Source organism: Zootermopsis nevadensis, unplaced genomic scaffold (genome assembly GCF_977971745.1).
Source record: "Zootermopsis nevadensis isolate Lab colony 2312 unplaced genomic scaffold, Znev_1.0 Znev_ptg000001l, whole genome shotgun sequence".
NCBI classification, from domain to species: Eukaryota; Metazoa; Arthropoda; class Insecta; order Blattodea; family Termopsidae; genus Zootermopsis; species Zootermopsis nevadensis.
Window position 1 is genome coordinate 13,440,226 of NW_028259133.1, and position 17,436 is coordinate 13,457,661.

Sequence of the window (17,436 nt, forward strand, 5' to 3'; positions counted from 1 at the left end):
GGGTTTCGTGGAAATAAAATCCGGTTCATATTCAGGCAGCGCGGCGGCGGTTGTTTGTTGTTCACATATGTGCAGGGGGGAAAAATTGGCCCTAACACACCAAGATAAAAAAGCCTTACCGTCGGTTTGGATGTTGAAATTGGCCTCTGAAGTGTCGGACTATCCTTTTGGTATTTACCAATCTGCTTATATGAACAGTTGAAATAATTGTGATTTTTCATAACAGTAGACAAATATTTAGTGTGGAGCAGAAGTATACACTTGATTAAACTGTTTGTACATTAACAGTAAATTGAACTATCCTCATTAAAATGTGACATCGTCACCTTATAAACAAGGATAAATATATATCAACAAACCTGACTGCATAGGATTTGTGAAAGATAAAGATGTTATTAAACAGACTGCATAGAAAACTTAGATAAATTACAACCAGTCCATCTTGTCTCGATATACAGTGGGAGGCCACAGTTAACCCATGATTCTGACTTCGCTGTCTAGCCATTTAACCTTTGCCATACAGAAATACACAGCTGATAAAGGTTACAGATGATTATCATGCAAGAGCATACATAAAACCTAGAATAACAGGAAAGTATGGTCTTTCTTTTTATTAATAACTTGTAATTTGGTATCTCCTATACATTAAACAAAAAGAACGCTGATAAACAGAGATGAGAGTTCACTTAGACTGTGAAACATGTCACTTTATTTTGGTCCATAATATTTATTTTATACACAACTACCATGGGTTCTTGTGACATGAAAACAAAGATATGAGCGGAAACTTTTAATGACTGAGCGTGCATTTTGAACATTTACATGTCTGGTTTCCCAAAATGTCTGATAAGTAATTATAGTAATAGTAATAGTTGTAGTAAACAGTAATAATAATGGATGGCAGGAGCTCATGAACAGCCAGCCAACTGCAAGCAGGTGACATCACAAGCAGACACACAAACTTGCAATTTTTTACAGCTAGAATAGGCAGTCACAATACTTTATTTTATTGATTCTAACACCCAAAATTTTTCTCCATCTCTATCTGTTAAGTAAGCACACAATCTGATCCACTTCCATGTTACATTCAATTAAGAGGTTGTCATAAGATTGGAGTTTCTGATCCATCAACTAGAATGTTATGTACATTGTGATTATAAAAGTATTAATATTCTTTTTATTTATATTACTTAAAAAATAAGAATGCAACAGTGCATTATGGTTTTATGTGGTTTGTATGTTTCATTCATATTTATTCAATGAACAATAGTTTCGGATTATTAGTCTGTAATTTAACAACATAAACTTTATTTTTATACAGTATACTGCACATTTAAAAATATACTTCAGATTTTGAAAATCATAAACAGGAATCTTGTCACCACCTCTTAAAATGGAGAACACATATGTACACATACGCACATACATACATACTTCTGATCACTGCGAGTCTCAGCAGAAACTCATCTCTTGGCCTTACACCTGCCTTCCGAATATCCACACCTGTATTTTATTCCAGTCAAAGAAGCTTGTCAACGCACATTGAATGGGAGCTAACTTGTCTACCAACACACTTCCCCATCTCAAAAACAAGAACAAAAGAGTACGGTGGAATGAATGAATGAATGAATGAATGAATGATGAATGAATGAATGAATGAATGAATGAATGAATGAACGAATGAATGTACAGTATAGTCTATAAAGTGACTGTCTTATGGGATGTGGTACTTTGTACTCTCGTAGAAACTGACTGATGTTTCCGAGGTGCCTCTGGAATGTCAGTTTCTACCACACGACATGGCACATTATCCCAAAAGACAGTCAGTCGTCTTCATACTCACTGCTGTAGAGACTATATTTGGAGGCTAGTGAATTTGTACTAAATCACCCCCACATGTATGGAGAAGGTACAGTGCAGCAGTTTTCAGAGTCAACAGCTAAAACATTTCACTGTTGTTTTCACGAGTTAAACAAAAGAAAACATTTTGAATTGCAAAAGAATGTACGAGTTCAGACATGAGACTGAATTTTAGAGCAAGTCCAACTAAGAAAGATGAAAACTCAAGTGATAATTCACCAAAGGCAATCAAAACACACAATCTGTAAAATGTATCAACTTATAGGTACTGTTTAGAAAAAATAAATTATATTTTCACTAATTACAATGTATCCCAGATAATAAAACCAGACTTCAAAGCACTGTAATAATGATTTCAGTTGTATGTAATATGAAACAAAGTTTTGAAGATTTCTGACTTCTGGGTTGTTACGCCGTGTAGTATGGTAGATGTTTACCAACGTGTCAGAGGTCCTTGCTGCCTCCGTCATCAGGGTGATGAATCACCCTGATGACGGAGGCAGTATGACCTCTGAAACGTTGTTAAACATCTACCATACTACACGGCGCAACAACCCATAAGACAAAAATCTTCATACTCACCGCTGTGAAAACCTCAAATCATACAAATAAAGTTTTGCATCTATTGATGCAGACACCCATCTCCCACTGTGAGAGCTGGACCATGCTCAGATGCAATGACATGAGTGTTCCATGCACCTATATCCCACGATGGCCCCACAAATAACAAATGTAGATACCACAAGCAAGCTCTTGGTAGAGGTGCAAGCAACCTAATTAATTTACATTTAAAAAGACACTTAATCTGCATTGCACTTATCACATCTGAGCGCCATCCTTCAGGATGGACCTCACGCACGTTCATGCCTCCTTGAGTTTCGGCAGTGTGTTCAATTTGGGTTTCATCAGGTTTAGCTCATAAAAGGCAGAAGCTAACATCTATTGAATAACATCCCCTGCTGCATTCAATTAAGTTCACGCTCCATTATTAGAATAGTATTTGTTTAAAATTATTGTGAAATTTCAATCATTCTCTGCCATGAGTACTACAATTAATGTGACACATATTACTTTGCAATGGATGGGGAGACCCTGAGGAGAAACTCCTGGCCTCAATATCAAAATCTGAAGCATTTCATCATGGTACTACTAATATTATAAAAAACAAAACACTAAAATGTATACAGAACATTGACAATAGCCAATCACACGATGAAACATACAAAATAATACAATAATTATGGTAATGTACACTGTCTGCTGATTCACATACACACATCTACATACACATAATATTTATAAAGAAGCTACTTTTACAGGTATTATCCCTGAAACCATGACCACAACATATGAATGATTAAAACGTCTTTACTACATTGAAAGTATAAAATTTACACCATACATAAAAAGGATGAATAAAATTAATTCGTATTTTTTTTAATTTTAAAGCCAAAAACACATGGAATGTTGTAAAAGCACACCTAATTGTTTTATTTAAAGAAATAATAAAGTGGTGCATCACCACCTAATTCACATATGTCAATATTTATATGAAAATTCACCACAGTTGTTTCTCTGCCAGAGAAAGCATTGATCTCTAATTGTGACACATTCTCAGGTTTATGAGGTCATAAGGTTAAAGTTGTTAAAGAGGCTGCATTCTGATGTCTGTCCATTTTACTTACTTTACAGTAACAAGACATCCCTGTCTTTTTTTCTCCTTTCATTTACAAACATTGCTTCTCAGACTTGCATGTTTCTTTTAAGAGTTAAATTTAAATTACTTATCATGCTTATAACAGACACTCCCGTCTGTAGGATAGAAACATTTAGTATAAGTAGCAGTTTTCAGATCTTGATGTATGTTAAGAAAAGTGAGAAGATGAGTTATCAAACTATGCACTAGGAAAAACTAGTCAAGAAACCATTAATAAAATCACCTATTAAGTTTTAGAATCAAAATAATGTTATGGAAGTGACAAAGATATATAGGATCTGATGGGGAAAGGCCCATTTTGTAACTTATACCCAACCCTGGAACAGTCATGGGACAGATACAAAACACAGCTGAAACTTCTACTGAAATCAGAGTTTCATGAACTTGGTCTAAACACTGAAATGCTTCAAATTTTAACAGCAGAACAATGCATGGACATAAGGTAGACACCATTTACAAGTGGTAGTCATGAAAACTTAGGTATAGATATTTAGTGGCAATCTCATTTCTTTATCATTAAAATAAATATCTGGCAAGGCTATTCACTTTTAAAACTAGCTTCATATAATATATATATTTATGTAACCTGTACTTAGCTTATATATAATATACCATATAATATTTAAAAACATGCAGCCTTAGAGACACTGGCTGCTGCAGCTGAAAGGATACAAAAAGAACTTGCTGTCAACAAGGATGATGCAGATATGTAGCTTAAGAAAGTAAAACATTAGATTCTGCAAGTTTAGAAGAAGAATCTCTCTAGAATAAATTTTAGTTACGAATACAGTGAACATGCTAGAGCTGAAGCTTTATCCTACCCTGACTTGGTAACGTCATTTCAGTTTCTTGTTTTGTAGTTCATGGATATTCATAAAACTACATCGGCTGTTCTCTTTGCTATGTCTCTGTGTAGCCCTATTACCTATATACCTTTAACAATTATGCAGTACTATAATGGAAAGTCTGTTACCACTCTTATAAAAAAATTTATCTTAAATTTATGTAAGTAAAGAGAGATACATTTACTGTCTCTCTGATTATACTAACAGTGGTAACTTCTCCCTGACCTGTTATGTATAAAATCCTCTTTTCAAAAGACAAGAGAATTTAAGTGAAGTCTCAAAGGTTTACATTTGAATATTACAACTCCATCGCGTACCAGCAAAATATTCCAACACTTTGTAATGTCTTGTTTTTTGTGTGATCATTTCAAAGTTGTGCAAAACCCTACAGCAACTTTAACAGCTTAAAAGCTCTGAAACATTCCACACACATTGAATGTTTAAATCAACAGACCAATCAGAATATCTAATCTGTTTATCCTTACAATTAAACTCTGGGCTGTTTCAGCCAGTATAAACTATAAACCCACCACACTGCAACATTTCCTATTCTGAAACATCTCTGATGGGTGCAAACACGACTGAAATTCCCTTTTTCTTTTGTGACTTATCTTTTAACATTAATGCTCTTATATTTCATGGAAAGCTATTTCAAAAATGAAAATGAAAATGAATTAGCTTCCCCACACAGATACAACTGAAGTATTTGTATTCATCTGATACCAATCACATACTGATACCATTATGCAATGTGGCAGTTGTACCAAGCTTATATATTATCACTTAAATTTATGATATAAAACAATATTAACACAGGAATTTCGACTATGATTTAAATATTACACAATATTACGACACACAGAAGTTTTGTGATTAGAGTTAGCCGCGTCTCGGCAGTTCTAGATTTTAACGACCACTCGAATATTGTCACTTATTTCTCTGTACCTGTTACACTTTCATTCAGGTAAATGAATATGTTTTTTCCCCTTTTCATTGTTTTATAGAAATTTTAAGATGAGAGACATACCATTGCTGCAGTAGTTGTAGTGCTGACTAGTGGTGCCAACTCACACACAGCAATAATAAACTTCTCATGAGACTGGGAAAAGATAATTTTAAACCTCAGCCTGGTAAATAGATACACTTATTTAAATATTTTTTCTGCAAGAACAAATATAAATTGCTACCCTGTTATTCTGAGAATATGCCATGAAATAATGGAACATGACACCAATTTCAATCATTGACAACAAAATATTTTTTTCTGCTGTTAGTTCAGATATCAGAATAGTAGTTAGAGAAGTTATGATTGATGCACTACCATGACTATTTATGCAAAAAAAAACCTGACTGAAAGGCTTACAAACCATACACACAGGCAATTTCAAAACACGATTCTTTGAGCCAGGGCAAAATTCTGTTAACTTATTAGGGTAACAATGTCCAGCTAAAGTGAATGGGTAACATGAATTTATTTTTGAGTTTAAAAAACAGAATCTGTCAAACTTTCTTTGTTCGTAAATAATAACAAGAAAACACAAAAGATGCTGATCAGATTGAAATCCATTCAGCTGAAAAAGTTCTGGTACTAACAAACCATCCATAAGTTGAAAGAGTTCATATATAGTTTCATTAAATTTTCACTTTTTGTTTCACATGGGTCCAAAAGAAAAAGCTTCCTTATATGAAAACACTTGTTACAATCAACAATTTCCTGCTATTTTCTGTCTTATGGTTTTCAAGTATAAAATCTCTCAATTTCTAACTCTTCTTTTGCTTAGAATATTTTTCAGAGAGAAAACAACTGTTAGAATACAAGTACCAGTTAATCATATATTTTAAACTTCTTAGAAATATATTAATTGCTTAAAACACATAACATTACTTTCTTATAACATTTTATAGGGTGAAGTCAGTTTCATACCTTGACCTCTAGCTGGACCATAACCCTGACTAGTGCTCATTATTCATACCATGTCCTTGCATACAATCTCTCTCTACCAGGCCTAGGAGATATTTTACTAAACAAGCTTACACTTAAACCAATTCATCTAGAATGTGGCCACTAGAGGAGTAGCCACTTGACAGAGAAAAGCATGGCCACAGACAGGATGATGGTCACATGTGTGGCCATCAGGGGAACTGATGGACTTCTTGTCACCCGTACATCACTTTCTTTCAGAAATACTGAATCGATGACATGAATAATACCATTGGTGCATTCTACATCTGGCCGGAACACATGGATCCACTCACCTTGCCACTCCACATAATAACCTGTAATACCAATATGCATATATCAGTGGGATTTCAATATTGCATAGTCATAAGGTTAAGCACCACTTCAGTGACCACTAATTACTGGAATTTCTTGTATAAGTGAAATTCTCTTATCACTGAATTTGTTTGATTTACTGGAGTTCTGATTAGTTGTGTACTATTATAGGTGACTGGCACTGTTATTCAACTGCATAAGTTATGCACAACAAATGCTAGAATGACTTATGTCAATAATTAATGGAAAGATATATGAAAGGAAGCTGCTCAGGCACTATGCTTTTATTTGCCTGGAGGGACTGAGAAATACCATGTAAACTTTCAATTGAGACAGCCAACCTTTGGGAATAGGTTCAAACCTGGGAATTCTAGAATACAAAGCAGAATTGCTAACCAATTGATTATAATTCTGGGTTTTAACAACAAGAAAGTGTTATTTCACTGTATATCAAGACATTACATTTCATTTATGCAAAAAAAATTTTAGATCACAGAAGTCCAAGTTAAAGTACCTATGTACACCTGTGTAAAATAGTACTAGTAATAAATGCTAAAAATTAAAATATTCGAAGTGGAACAATCTCTTCCCCCACTTAACTCTCTTGTGTTTTAACTTCTACAATCCACATCACTTTGTTTTCTGTATAACATATATTTCACTAATTTTATTCCACACTATATCTGTTTAGTTTTTGAACAACAACCCTAGAAACAAACGAAACAAAACATTATGCACCATCGCAATGTTTATGGTGCAGTGGAACACCGTTACCCACCAAAACAAACACGAACTATAATATGCTCTCTCATACATAGCACAAATGTGCAATCACCAGCAGTACAATCAATGTAGTGTCACATATTATATTTCATTTCATTTCATTTCATTTCTGAACTTGATGTTCGGGTGGTTACCAAAATTGCAGAAACTGGAAGAGTGTAATTTAGCAGCTGAACTGACTGCTTTAGCTGATATAGCCTATAAGATGCTTCTTCCTATTTAGCAAAGAACCTAACTGTAAAGGGGTTCAGTCAATCAATTTTCAGACACCGAAATTCGGTGGAAGTGAGTGGCTGCCTCAGAGAATCCCCCTCTTAACCCACATGACAGGAGGTTGGATGGACCACAGAGAAAGTGTGAATGTGGTAGAAAGAACAGAATCTCATCAGGAGACTAAACTTTAGTCACCGACTCCATAGCAATGTACAGTACTGACTGAATATTATTAAAATAAGGTTCTTATGGTATAACTTATAAAAAAAAATCCTAAAGTTTAAGAAGGAAAATTAACTGTACCACCAGTGTTTGCTTTGAGGTCAATCTTCATGACAGTTGTTATAAACCAGAAACCTCACATGTGAGATTTGAGGTTCTCACAGCAACAGTTCTTCTGGATTGTGAAATCATGTGGTCTCACAGGTAGGTACATTTCTCTGAAATGCTGGAATCTGCCTACATAAAGTCCACACAGTGTAAAACCCAGAACAACACTGACAAGAAACCTCACAGTTTATGGTTATTATCTTTTAAAGAACTAGTCTTTGAATAACCTGTAATAAAATAGATAGTAACTAGGTATGGATGGATTAGTGAATACTCGGAGCAAAGGAAATAATTTTACTCTTCTTCACTGACGTAAAATGCACCTCATGATAAATAGATATGTGTAACAATAATTGATAGTTATATATTAATAGAAATTTACATATAATTTTATATTAAAAACAGTTTTACTAATGTTCAACTTACTTTTATCAGACTCTTTGATCCTGAGTTTAAGGTGGTCACGTACAGTTGGAAGGGTAACCGTGTCGTTAGCAAGACGCTTTAGGTCAGCCATAGTATATGGTTGATCTGACACCACCAGATGTCTCTCGAGTATCTGCCGAACCTGAGAAACAGTATGAGATTATATCCACTGGGACACCTCCACATCTGTGAATTTCTATTAAATAAAGTAAGATGAATTGCAAGGGAGAAACATGCTCTAAATTCCGAGTGGATGCAGGCTTCCAATGTGTACATATGTGTGGATCAATGTTATAGAAATTTCACTGCTAGTCAGGATTTTGTATTTAGAGAGTGGTCATAGAGAGGTCTTACTGCAAATATGTCTTCATGATAATGGACACAAATGACAACTGACCCCTGATTTCATTTTTTCTTCACTTTGAAAAGTTAAAAAATTAGCCAAAATAAATTGTCAACAGAAGCATGAAATATGTGCCTTCTTGCTCCTCCAGCAATTAATACATTTTGATTTAACACTATCCATAAAATAAAAAGTAAACTTTCAGTGTCTTCAAGACCACGTGTTAATTTTAAAATTGAAATATGAACCTATATTGTTGTACATTTTTACCTCTATTTATTAGTAAATAATTTCCTTGTATAGGAACTTAGTAGAGCAGTAAAAATCTATTTGAACATTCAACATACATGGTAGCCATAATCCTTCATGAAAAGCTTCTTGTGTGCTGAAGGAAAATGTATCTCAGCTTTGTGCCAGGCGTAATCTCGAGGTACAAAATATGTAAACCTCTTGGTGCTGTCACCAAGCTCTTCATTGAAGTTGCCCTGCTGGCCAAGATGGTAAGTGTTGCTGTAATAAATGAAACAATGTACACGTTTTATTAGCTGTTATCAATATATATATATATATATGCAGCAGTTCTTTTCAGAAACCCCTGAAGGTCTCATCAGAAGATCCAAGTTATAACTACACAGTTATACCCATTTCCTTCTTGGTCTCTGAAAGGCATATACTTTTCTTACAAGGACAAATGTTTCCTTTGGGGCTTAAAATTTGCTGATCTATTCTAATATTGATAAGGAATTTAAATACAAACTGACAAAAGAAGTACTGCACTCTCCTTTAACCAATAAAGGGCTTCCTCAGTTACAGTAATTATAATAATCAAAAGTTCAGCCCAGCTTTTTTCTTTTATTTAATTGGTGTAATATTCTATTTTCTCATATATTTTTGTACATTTCAAAATTAAGCTTTTCACCATAATAGTCATCTTCAGATCTGAAAATGTTTACATTTACATTTTGCTTCCAAGCGCATTTTTAATACAGATCCATGCGGCAATTCAGAATACCAACACTGACATATTCACCACCATAAAAAGCTCAAATCTCACTTTTAAATTAACTGCCTTTCCTCCCAATTTTTTTCAAACTGGATAAGCAGGAGTCTAATGTATTAGAAATTTCCAATGTTGACACTCAAGAGGTTGTGATAGACTTGTCAATAAAATTCATCAGTGCAAGAAAATATATTTATTCATAAACCAAATATATACCTCAGTCAGTGCTAGAAGAAGTGTTTGAACCTTAAAGTTTATGATGCACAAAAGATATGTCAAAATTCTGTATACAGTTCTCTTATACCATATTTCCAGCTTAACATAATTTAATTTTTACTTCCACTTACTACAAATTGTTAATTTCACTTTAATTCTTAAAAGTCACCTATTTTGATTTCATCTCTCCAGTCATCACATGTTACTTATGGGCATAAAGACAACACATACCAACCACAAAATTATATGTAAACAATGTACAAATTATGTTAATACTGAGTGATTGTCAACTTTTGCAATCACTGAACAAAGCACATGAAGGATATCCCTCCTCATCAGACAAAGTGATAAAGAAGATAGCACACAAATGGCTTCATGTTTCAGCACTTTAGGGAACGTACAGTGTAACAAAGACCATGTCAAATGCTTACAGGTGATTTCTAAAAAACTATTTTCCTTCATTTTGCTTTTGAAATTTTTCATTTGAATCAGCCTTGTATGAGTACAAGAAAAAAGGTAATATACTAGTATGGATGTTAGGTATGAAATAGAGACTGACTGGTGTTGATGTTTACAAAGATCACAAAAAATTTAATTTGTAAGAAATTAAGATTTCTGATTGTGGTTGTATTCTATTACATAGTTACTATATTAAGAAGATAATTATGCAATACAAGACACATACTTACATTGTGTGTCTTCATTTGTTTACTTTGATTCTTTCTCAACTCTTTTCACCTTTGTGCTACAAACTATAAGAAACATACCCATTTATTTCATTGCAGCTCTGGAAACATACAATGGTCCAGAATTATTGTGACACACAGTAAATAAGGCAGTTCTCAAAGATTACTTACTTTAGCATGGGGTCAGACTGAAGCTTCTCCTTTACACTGGTGTATGGAAGTCCTAAAACACGGTCTATTATGTGGACAAATCCATTGGTAGCTGCAATGTTCGGCTCTATCACAGTAGCATTGACTCCACCACCTTCGACAGTCAGGGTTACATTGTGGCCATGCTTAATCACATTGAAGTACAGCTTCCTGCGTTCAGCGGCCGTTTGTACCTGGAATAGCTGGAGTCAGCGACGCCACTCGGCTCAAAGGACCAAACACAACACACAGCATGCAATATTTTATAACATCAAAATGATGCATATTGTCCATTGTCTGAGGTATATTTAATTTGCATGAATTGTTTCAGAAGTTGGTTCTATCCCCATGTTTCCATTTTTCAGACTGATGACAATAGTCAGAATTAAACACAGAACCTTTTGAATACTGAACTTGTGGGCCAACCACTAGACCATTGTGGCAAACTGACAGAGCTTTCTATCCTCTCGCTTTTTAACATTAAAAGAAGACTTCGTGGATTAATACAAAAACTGATATAAACTTTAGAGCACAAACACTGACAGCATAAATTTCAGCGTAATTTAAAAGGGAAAGGCAATTAGCCTATTGCATAATGCTTTAAAATGAAAAGTTTACCAGTGGCATATATCTTCTTTTTTAGATAAATTTCTAGGAGGAAAACAACCTTAACACATTCATTGCCATGCTACCCAGTGGTGATTTAAATGCCTTGTGTCAGCCATTTTTTTGTGTGGGGATGTGTTGAACATGAGCAGAATAAACCTAAATATCTTAGAAACTGGGTAGGATTTGAGGTTTTCACAATGGTAAGCCTGAAAATAGTTGTTTTCTGGGTTGGTAGAAGTTTAGGGTGCCATATCTTGTATACCTATTCACTTTCACATAAATGTTTTACTTTTCCACATACACAAGGCAACCATATGTTCACAAAGGTATATTGAGTTCTTTCAGAGAATATCAGTTATAAATGCAAAAGTTGATATATCAGAGCTTTCCATCATCATCTGTGAAAGTCTGACAGCATCTGAGAGACATCTCTAGGAGATATATGTATATATAAACAGTAAAATGTCATCAATGGGCATGTTTGGCACTGGTGGCATGGGATAAGAAAAAATGCCATTTGATGAGTTTGGAAGTGAGGACAAAACGTACTACCTGGATGTATGTGTTTGTAACTGTATGTCTGTCAGTTTAACACCCCCCCCCCCCCAAGGAAGTACTGGCTGTTTGTTATGTCAAAGGGATGAATGTTTGCCATTAAAACCGCCCTATACCGCAATAGGGAGCATAAAATTAAGAAATACATATCCACTAAGAGGGGTGGAAAAAATCACCACCCAAATCAGGGATCAAACACAGAGATCCTATCCCCAACTTCAGAAACAATTACTTATGCAAATACAAAAAAATCAAACACTTGTTAAAATCAGAGAATAGGTAGGTAGGTAGGTCAGTCAGTCTGTCTGTCTGTGTAGCAGCAGAAGTATAAGAAAACTTCACAGAAAATATTATAACCAAATGGATGCACTAAGAAAGTCATATACTCCAAACATACCTGGTTCACATTTTCATCCCGAATTTTCTCTACAGTCAGACGCTCATAGACAAGGTGAAGGTTTAATATCTCGCGTAGTTTATCGCGATTATGAACATTGACGATGTTGGCAGTAGTCCATGCCAAGTTTGATGGTGCAAACAATGTGAGGTCTCTCAGCTTAGTGATCTGCTGCATAAATTCTCCACCTTCATCTTGAATCTTATTATAGAACTCATGTAATGGTCCATCCTCCTGGTCCTGCACAGCACAAGGAAACATGGTCAACATTTGCCACCATTGTGCTTACAAACTATCGATGAGAGTTAAATTCAAATGAGTTCTTCTTTATTAAGATGGGATAATATTATCTGTAATGAAACATGACTCACCAGACATTTATTTCCTCTTATATTTAAATGTATAATATGATTACTACTAATTTGAAAACAAATTATCAAGTCTTACTTAACCATATTTCATTACAGTGATTATTCCAAGTACTAATTAACATGACAAAAAGAATCTGATGTACATTGTATTTGAAGTATACCTTTGTCAATGTAATGTTAGATTCACTTAAATGTGTGCAATCTCTCAGGTAATGACAGATATAAATTACCTCATCTTATATAAAAGAAATTTATAAGGCCTTGTCTCAACAAGCCACAAAGATACAAAATATAATTAAACATCAAATTTTCATCTTTGCATTTCTGCAGTACAGAAGTGACAATTCAGTGCTTGTTTGGGATAAGTTTAAGAATTAAAACATGTTAAAAATAAATGGAAAACAACTTGGAAACCTGAGCAAAGGAAACACCATGTTAACCACTGTGTTCAGATGCTGTGAAGGCTTCAAATCTTAAACATTACTTGTCTGTTTCAGTTGGAGGATGCTCATCATAATCATGATGATTTGATCATGATCATCATAATCATGATGATTTGATCATGCCTTTTTTTCAGGCCACGTACTCCAAAATCAAGCTATTCTTGGGTGGGTTAACTTTTTACACTGCTACAATGCAGTGCAGAATTATGTAACCATTTTTTCTAAAAATACAAATAAATAAAAAACGTATTTTTACTACACGCCTAATAACAAAATACCTATTCTATTAGAAAAATAACACTTAGGAATTACTTTTTTATTTGCAAGCCAATTCTTATTTAATTTGGATGCGAATCTCTTTTATGGCTACAGTAAAAAGTAATCATGCCAGGGGGCACTTCCACTGGCACTGATTAATGGCCAAGATAGCAAATCACGTGAGGCTAATTAAAGAACTCTTGTAAAATTTATGAAAGTCTGCATACAAGGCAGTGATTCCGAGTTTTACTATTGAGCACAAGCTGAACTTCAGATAATATTCAAACATTCACTGAGAACCACCATTCACCAATAACACTATGTATGCCACAAAAATCAAATATGAATTATTTGATTATAAAATATGGTGAGTAATTCACTTTAAATATTGGCCAACACGCAATACTTTAAGATGAAAATTCCTTGTTTTAATGAATAAGCATACTGATTTATTTGCTATACTCATGCAAAAACTAAATTTCATTTTATGAAAATTTTTGTTGCAATAGGAATTGGACCTACATTCCTGTATGAATATGTATTTATATGTTTACAGGTTTGTAACAGGTGTACACATATTAGCTAAGTATTTGACAATGATATACACTGATCGCTTTGCTTTGTCTTCTTGATTGCACTTAATATATCTAAACCAATATGTATATTACATAAATACAACATATTCAGAAATTTATGTTGAGTACTTATCACAACACAATTCTAACATATAGTCCGCAACTGTAATCTTGAGACTTGCGGGGTGAGGAAGTGGGGTGAAGGAGGAAGGAGGAAAGATAGCGTCTGCCTTTAACGCTTCGGACTTCCTGCATTCCTTGCAAGTCTCAAGATTACAGTCGAGTACTGTACTAGAAACATATAATCTACAGATGATGGGCCCAGAAATCCATCTACACTCTTGGGCCAAATATCTAGAGACCTTCCACAATTACAAGATTCTATTTATTATTTATGCTTTAGGAATTTGTATAAAGTAATAGAAATACATCCAGAATTCAGTAAATGTAATATGCACAAAAATATGTATATGTACACACATTTCACAAAACTTTCAAACTTTAAAACTGATACACATATGAAAATAAAATATAAACAAAAGAAGTAATAAATTAATTAAAATGCCAGCAAGTACAGAGATTTGTTAAAGCTCCCTAGAAGCTCTGAAATATTTATCACTACAATACCCAATGCACCCAAAAGAGCTGAGAAATCACCACCAGTATGTCACATGAAGCTTTACACACAATGCAAGTCATGGTAACATACATATAGTGGCCTCAGTTTAAAGCTCCAGTACCATAGCCAACTGTTCCACTTATACTTTCTCGCAACAATTTAAGACCAATTCTTGGCTGTAAAAGTTTTATTTCCTGTTTACATACCAGTTATCAGGACAATAATATAGTAAAATCCTCTATATACATTATATACATTCCATAATTAGCATTAGGATGTAATATCAATTTACCTACCTTAATCACAATATATACACAAGTGTACAAATACAAGTAGAAAACCAATAACCTACAGGCAGATGATACTGAAGCAAGTAACTGCTTCTGCTGAGTTCACTTAAGTCAGATCAGATCATATGGAGGTATTTCTAAAGAATATTAAGCAGGAAAATGAAAGTTAATCAAGAACGATCTATAAAATTCAGGTTCGACAGAAGCTTAACAGGGGGACAGACATTTAATTCACACAACTTCAAACAATTCTAACAGTTTCAATGTTATTACTCCACCAAGCAAATTACGCTGGCATTACTATTTAGTCACCAAGTATTATCTCTTTTTGGGTGCAATTTCAGGTACTGTAAAGTGAAGTGAGGTGGGTGAGGGACTTCTGGACCCTACAATTCTACTACACATCAACTGATGTAGAATGGCTTAGCCACAGCTGCTGTTTTGTGCCAACTCCCTAGATTTTGGTGCAATGGGTGATGTGAGAATGAAGAAATTCCACACACTGGGCAGCCATCCTACAGCAACTGACAAGTGTCTACCAATTTGACAAATGGAAAGATATCTCAGAGTACTTACAAAAATACTCTATTCAGGCCATGCAGTCCCCCATTAAGATGAACGAACGTCACATGCAAAGCAATGAAGAAGGCAAAAAACGTACATTAATCACATGTAGGAACACTCAAAACAGTAACAACTTTATATGAGTATGATACATTATGGAAATGTAACAGCAGTATACAATGTGAGCAGTTGAACTGAAGGAAACACTAAAAAGTTATTTAAAAAATTATCATAATAAAGGAAAGTCATTTGTAAAGTCGGGGGGGGGGGGGTGTACAACACACAGAAAGCACACAGAGTGAGTGCCTGTCAATCTGTTTGTCTAAATGATATGAATTCAATGTAAAACATTGAACACTTCCTTTTCAGAAGAAAAAGCAAGTTCATAGTTAAATAAAACAATTCTATGAAATATCTGACTTCAGAACAAGAATTAGAGGATCCAAACTATTAATGTTTAAACAACAATCCTTGCTTTGTGTTCTGCTACTTGCTGAGTAAAAATTATCACCTGGCCTTCTACTACTGCCTCATAAGTGGAAGGTTGAGGGAAATATTTTTTACTGAACAAACTAGCAATCAGGTAAGGATTCAGTGTTGGTCGGCTATTTTATTTTTCTTTTCCATATTGGGCCTCAGTCCTCATAAGGGACTTGTATGAAGGTTTAGAAATAAAACCAACTAAAATATATATGGAAAAAGAGTGCAAGTATGGAGTGACGAATAATTATGTGCTTTCCTTTTGTATATCTTGTGAAAAGCCAGTTCCTTATGAGAATGAATCAAATCAATATGGTAGGTGATTCTAGGCATGGTGCAGGTGGGTAAAGAAAAACAAAGAGTGACAGAGGCTGAAGGAAATAACACAGGGATTCAGAGAACCACAACATTGCATTTTACACATGTACAATAATATCATTAATAAAATGTCTGTACAGAACACTGTGGTGCATCAACTACTATTAAACAAAAGTATTTATAACAACAATGAAAATAAATGTAAGCTATACAAAGGCATGCAAAAAAGCAAAATGTATAATTCACACACTCACACATCCATGCAAATTATTCTTTTGCCCGATTACTTAAAACATTACATAATGTTAAAAGCATGCAAATTTTTGATGATGATAATAATAATAAACATTACAAAAAAGAAAAAAATATGTGAGTCCAGAAATCCCTTTCAACTTGCTGCCCTTTCCCTACAGTTTGTAGAAAACAGTCACTAATTTGTACAGAATTCAACTAACAAAATACACATTCAACCTGACCTTCCATTCACTCACACATCCCTCTAAAAAATATGTACAATCCATAAGTTAGTTATATCACACCAAGGCATGTCTTAAGTTCACTTCTGTTCTTTGTATTTAGAATTACGCAAAGCAAAACTTTTTTTATTGAATCCTTACTGTCTAAAGTCATGCCTTGAATACGGAAATATTATCAAGTTTGTGTTAGGCAACTATATCTCAATATCAGAACATCATGCACCTCATTTTAGGTAGTCTAGCCCTTCTAAGCACCAGAAGTTCTCTGATTAATTTCTCTAGCCCCATTACAGCTAGATGACTATACAACCCAGATGTATATGATACATATTTACAATATACTCAGGATACAGGAAGTCCACCAACAGTTTCTTTACTGAGCCCAGCCATTATACTTAATATACTTTGAAAAGCAAATCTGTAAACATAATCATTCAAGCTACAAATAACCTAATGGGTTCTCCTACAGTTGATTTTTTTTTGTAGGAATTTCAATTAAAATACTTTTCATAAGTAAAGTTCCTCCTGTCAAGAACATTCAATTTATGATGCAGTCACAAAAGTTGATTTATGCTCTTATCAAATCAAATCCTTCAGC

General features: G+C 34.2%; 1 protein-coding gene and 1 long non-coding RNA gene across 4 annotated transcripts in view; one reads left to right on the forward strand and one right to left on the reverse strand.

Moving 5' to 3' along the window:
* The window catches only part of LOC110829526 (uncharacterized), a 73,787-nt gene that overhangs the window by 53,391 nt on the left and 2,960 nt on the right, over window positions 1-17,436 (forward strand). The window lies entirely within an intron of this gene.
* Window positions 682-17,436, reverse strand: part of Fas1 (fasciclin 1 Fas1 domain-containing) — a 125,286-nt gene continuing 108,531 nt past the window's right edge. For 2 of the 3 annotated variants that reach the window (XM_087343080.1, XM_022063371.2), the window contains 5 exons: window positions 12,445-12,684; window positions 10,866-11,086; window positions 9,140-9,302; window positions 8,450-8,591; window positions 682-6,699 (listed from right to left, as the gene is read on the reverse strand). In XM_087343080.1, the coding sequence (XP_087199206.1) occupies window positions 6,488-6,699; window positions 8,450-8,591; window positions 9,140-9,302; window positions 10,866-11,086; window positions 12,445-12,684 (978 nt within the window). In that variant the 3' untranslated portion in view covers window positions 682-6,487. The remainder of the gene's footprint in view (window positions 6,700-8,449; window positions 8,592-9,139; window positions 9,303-10,865; window positions 11,087-12,444; window positions 12,685-17,436) is intronic. The other variant, XM_087343076.1, reaches the window with a different exon arrangement.